This window comes from Astyanax mexicanus, chromosome 19 (genome assembly GCF_023375975.1).
Source record: "Astyanax mexicanus isolate ESR-SI-001 chromosome 19, AstMex3_surface, whole genome shotgun sequence".
In the NCBI taxonomy this organism is placed as follows: Eukaryota; Metazoa; Chordata; class Actinopteri; order Characiformes; family Acestrorhamphidae; genus Astyanax; species Astyanax mexicanus.
The window spans coordinates 9297694-9303693 of NC_064426.1; the positions used below are offsets into that span (position 1 = coordinate 9297694).

The following is a 6000-nucleotide window of genomic DNA, read 5'->3' on the forward strand; positions in this document are numbered from 1 at the left end:
CAAACCCACAAATGCTCTGTTAAGTCTACCTGGCGCTCATAGACCTGCTGCACTGCTTCAATAATTTAAGATACATAAACATAAGACATATAAAAAGGGCACTGAATGACATCATACATCACACAAAAGTCCAACATGCTAACTCTAGTCTAACATAAACATAATCCACAATATACAACATTTCATCAATAAATATTATAAAAATAAAAATAGCATTATTATTTAGGCTTTATGTAATTAGTATATTAATAAGGATAATTGAATGAACATGTGTTCATTATATTTAGTGAATAACTCAAACTCTACATTCCAAAGGGTTTTTGTATGATGGGTGCATTAGTGTGTATCACTGTGTGTATTTTGCGCAGTAATACACAGCTGTATCTTCAGTCTGCAGATTCTGTCCTTGTAATGTTATTGTGTTAGTTCCAGTGTCAACAGACATGCTGAACTTGTTTTTCAGTTTATCACTGTAAGCTGTGTCACCACTATAGATGCTTCCAATCCACTCCAGAGCTTTTCCTGCAGGTTGTCTGATCCAGGCTGTATAATAGCTAGAAACTGAATAAGAAACTTTACAGTTGATGGTCAGACTCTGACCTGGACGAACCATCATAGATCCAGGCTGAGTCAGTTCTTCACTGTGAACACCTGTAGATCATAAATACATGATTATATATTGCACAGTATATATACAACTCAAACATCACAAACTTACATTTCTTAAGGTAAATTTAATCATATTATTTAGATTATTGTAACATTCAGTCTGAGATAAAAGTGTTATTTACAGAGTAACTCACAGGAAGCAGCTGCCAGCAGGAGCAGCAGAGCTGTAGAGAACATGGTTTGTGTTGATGTTGGACCTGCAGGATCTTTTCTGCCCTCCAGAGGTTCAGAGAGAGGGTCTCACCTTCACATTTATATCAGGAGGTATTACATACATTTGCATACATTATAATTATTCATTAGGGAATTGCATATTCTAGAACATAACTGTCAGTGTGCATTTACTTTATGTTTAATTGAATATTATCATGTTTTTAAATCATGAAGATCTGCATGATTAGTCAGCAGCAATTCAAAATTGTAATATGGCTGGAAAAACAGAATGTGAAGCCTTCAGAATCAATAGACACGAATAGTAGATCTGCCGAATAGTATTTATGTGTTACAGTCATATGAAAAAGTTTGGGCACTCCTATTAATCTTAATCATTTTTAGTTCTAAATATTTGGGTGTTTGCAACAGCCATTTCAGTTTGATATATCTAATAACTGATGGACACAGTAATATTTCAGGATTGAAATTAGTTTTATTGTACTGACAGAAAAATGTGACCGGTGCAAAAGTATGGGCACCCTTATCATTTTATTGATTTGAATACTCCTAACTACTTTTTACTGACTTACTGAAACACAAAATTGGTTTGGTAATAAGCTCATTGAGCTTTGAACTTCATAGCCAGGTGTATCCAATCATGAGACAAGGTATTTAAGGTGGCCAATTGCAAGTTGTTCTCCTATTTGAATCTCCTCTGAAGAGTGGCATCATGGGCTCATCAAAAACAACTCTCAAATGATCTAAAAACAAAGATTGTTCAACGTAGTTGTTCAGGGGAAGGATACAAAAAGTTGTCTCAGAGATTTAACCTGTCAGTTTCCACTGTGAGGAACATAGTAAGGAAATGGAAGACCACAGGGACAGTTCTTGTTAAGCCCAGAAGTGGCAGGCCAAGAAAAATATCAGAAAGGCAGAGAAGAAGAATGGTGAGAACAGTCAAGGACAATCCACAGACCACCTTCAAAGAGCTGCAGCATCATCTTGCTGCAGATGGTGTCACTGTGCATCGGTCAACAATAGAGTGCACTTTGCACAAGGAGAAGCTGTATGGGAGAGTGATGCGAAAGAAGCATGGCGTTAGGAGTATTCAAATCAATAAAATGATAAGGGTGCCCATACTTTTGCACCGGTCAAATTTTGGTTTAATGCATATTGCACATTTCTGTTAATACAATAAACCTAATTTCAATTCTAAAATATTACTGTGTCCATCAGTTATTAGATATATCAAACTGAAATGGCTGTTACAAACACCCAAATATTTAGAACTAAAAATTATTAAGATTAATAAGAGTGCCCAAACTTTTTCATATGACTGTATTACATTAGTTAGATATTAGTTAGATTGTTTGTGGATAGTATAGAACGTACAGACTTAAATTAGAATCAGACAATATTTTATTAGTAATAATTTTGCAATTGTATAAAATGATTTGCTTAAATGCACACCTTTGTTTTTTTTTACTTTACATTTTCAAGCTAAAAAAAAAGTAGTTGAGGTTTTAATGATTTTAGTTCACATGAATCAAGTCTGGTTGAGGTACGTACTGAATGAATCTGCTTGGCAGATTTTGCTGCATTTGATGAACTTTGGCTCCATCTTTTGTCACATTAATGGAAGTGCACGTCCAGCAGATTAACATGGAATGATGAAAAAGTGTTATTTGTTGCTACACAAGTAAAAAAATTAGTAGTACATCATTAACATCTGAATAATCAGATCTGGACTGAGTAAGTTTCACACAGTTTACACCACTTCAGAATAACAGTGGTAGAACATGGTATCAGATAATTAAAAGATCAATGTTTAATTATACAGTAATTCACTAAACACCTAAAGGGAACATATTATTTAAAACTCACTTTTTGCATGATTTAGTATATGTATTTGGGTCTCGCCTGCCCCTATAAACACTCACAAACACAAAAACAAGCTCGAAATAAAAAATCCATCCAGTGACTTAAAATATTTTGGTACCAGAAATCACGAGCTGTTTATTCTTTATTCAAATATGCATAGAACCACCCCTCACCCGTCAACCCCCACCAGAGCCCCACCACTAGATCAGTTAAAGATCCTCCATTTAGGTTATTTAGGTTGAGGAACTCGGACAGTACACAGCAGGATTAGCTGGTGGACTTCGTCTGACTGAGGAATCTATACCTACTTTCCGTGGTAAGTCAGCAGATGAGGAAGCTCAGCTACTGACTTACCACTTCAGATCAGTAACAATCAATCAGGAATTAACCCAAATTCTGCAAGATTGAAACAGATGTAAAAACTAGACAAACAAAACAAAACTGAAGGTTTGAAGGACATGAACTGTTTGATTTGTATTCAAGATAATACTGATTTTAAAATGAAGTTTTGAAAAGTGCCAATTTTATTTTTGTTATTCATTATATTTTTAAAGTTGCAGATTTACTTACATATTTTAAAATAACTTCTATTACAATTACAATTCGAATTTGTAGTATTTTTTACTATCAAACATGAAATCTTTTTATGGAATGCTTGAATAGAAATCCTCAAGATTTAGGTGTGTAATATTAGAAAATTAACAAAAATGCTGGCCTGTTAAGGGTTATGATTCCTCCATATTTCACAATGGGCAAGTTGGACTTTTATTAAAATACAGTTCTTCTATTTCCTGAACATATCTTTACTGATTGTATATTTATCTGTATCATAAAATGTTATGTTGCATTGTGAGATGAGGTTGTGCACAAGGTTTCCTTCTTGTGGCAGTTTAATAGATTAAGCTATCTGTGTCATAATGTTCAATTTAACAGTCTAAATTTTGAAATTCTAAAATTTGCAGAAAATACTGTCATTCAATAGTTGAAAAAAATGCTATTTTAATTTTATTAAAAAAATGTATAGTGCATGGTAATAAAAGTAAAAGACAAAATAATATTACACTCACATGGTTATTTTAAGACAATACTATTATTATGAGTAATTTGCTACAGTTAAAACCACAAAATATTCAGTATTTATTGAAGATTTGTCATTTTTAAGACATGTATGAAAAGAAAAAATCATTTTTAATAAAATATCATAGTTTGTTGTAAAATATTTAGTACTTTAAACAATAAAAACTATAAAATAATGACATGATTCATTGTATTTAAAAGATAACTCAAGCTCCAAGGTTTTTGTACAGTGAATGCATTAGTGTGTATCACTGTGAGCCTCGTGCGCAGTAATACACAGCTGTATCTTCAGTCTGCAGGTTCTGTCCTTGTAATGTTATTGTGTTAGTTTCAGGACTGGAGATGGTGAACTTGTTTTTCAGTTCATTACTGTATTCTATGCTACCAGGTATGCGGATGCGCCCAATCCACTCCAGAGCTTTTCCTGCAGGTTGTCTGATCCAGGCTGTATAATCACTTCTAACTGTATATGAAATTTTACAGTTGATGATCAGAGCCTGACCTGTTCGGACTATCATGGATCCAGGCTGAGTCAGTTCAATACAGTGAACACCTGTAGGTCACAAATACAATATTATATATTTCACAGTATATACACAACTCAAACATCAAAAACTTACATTTCTGAGGGTAAATTTAATCATATTATTGTAACATTCAGTCTGAGATAAAGCTGTTATTTACAGAGTAACTCACAGGAAGCAGCTGCCAGCAGGAGCAGCAGAGCTGTAGAGAACATGGTTTGTGTTGATGTTGGACCTGCAGGATCTTTTCTGCCCTCCAGAGGTTCAGAGAGAGGGTCTCACCTTCAAATTTATATCAGGGGGTATCATATAAAAGTTTGCATACATAATTCATTATTCATACATGGGTGTTGCAAATAAGTTTTTGTGTTTCTTTGTAAAAAAGTTTCATCTCCATTTCACACTTTCATGCTTAACCCTTGTGTGGTGTTCGGGTCTGTGGGACCCGTTTACATTTTTCATCAAATGATACTAAAAAAAGTTTTTTTTTCTAACTCAAACTCATTGGCATTGGCTCTTTTTTTGTGAAAAACATATATCAAAAAACATTTTCGATAAACACACACTGTACAGCCCCCCCCCCCCCCCCCCCCTTACACCTTTATATTACATACAGTATGTTTGGCCAAGGTCTAATAAACATTGCTTCATTTGTTAATTTGAAACTAAACAAATTTTCTACTCATATCTTGAGTTTAATTCATTTTCTTTTACATTTTATTAAAAAACTAATAAAACAAAAGGGTGGCACTTTTTGAAAGAAATGTAACATAAGAAAGGTAAAGGGCAAATATTAACCATGTAAGCTGTTTATATTGCTTGCAATTTAGGTGAAGCGAGCATGTGTAAAGCATTTTAATGTAAATTTGCTTAATTTTGCTGAATTAAATACAAGTAACAAAGTAAACGAGTAACAAAAATATGAACACCACACAAGGGTTAAAGAATTAAATGTACATCGCTAAGATCTAATTCATAAATAGTGAACTGTTGCACGGTTGTGGAGTTTTCTCATTTGCACTGTAGTGAATGAGGAAGTTTTTGTACAGCTCTGTCGTTGCATTGAAGCACTGTGTCTCTCTGGTACAGTAATACACAGCAGTGTCTTCACTCTTCAGATTGTTCATCTGTAAATACAGCTGACTGCTGGAGTCAGATCTGGAGATTGTGAATCTTCCCGTAACTGACTGAGAATAGTAGATGTAAGAGCTGCTTGTTGAAATTGTAGCAACCCATTCCAGTCCTTTTCCAGGAACCTGTCTGATCACAGCTGCCCAGGAGCTGCTGAATGTGAATCCAGATGCTGTACAGATCAGTTTATGAGATTCTCCAGGTTTTATAACCACAGATTCAGACTGAGTGAAAGTTTGGCCCAGAATGCCTGTGGGAAAATATGCATGTTAAATATTGTAATATAATAGAAATTGTTAAAAATGTATTGTTTTTATTGATTGAGTCGTATTCTCACCCTGCAGAAATATTACTATTAAAAATAAATCCACAATAATCCCCATAGTTCCTTATTTCACAGCTGTGCTGTCAGGTAATGCAGCACCTCTCAAACATCCAGCTTCACATTTAAGAAGCAGCAGGAATTTGCATTGATCCCTCCTCACTGACCTCAAACACCAATAGAAAACTAGAGAAGACCTGATGATGATTTTAAATGAATTATGATATGACCTGTGATGTTTTA

General features: G+C 34.2%; 1 gene segment (V, D, J or C); it reads right to left on the minus strand.

The window, feature by feature from the left end:
- Positions 1 to 4028: 4028 nt before the first annotated feature.
- Positions 4029 to 4519, minus strand: LOC103033165 (Ig heavy chain V region 5A-like). The segment is given in 2 exon segments: positions 4029 to 4333; positions 4477 to 4519. Coding segments are annotated over 2 exon segments (348 nt in total).
- Between the last annotated feature and the right edge of the window lie 1481 nt (positions 4520 to 6000).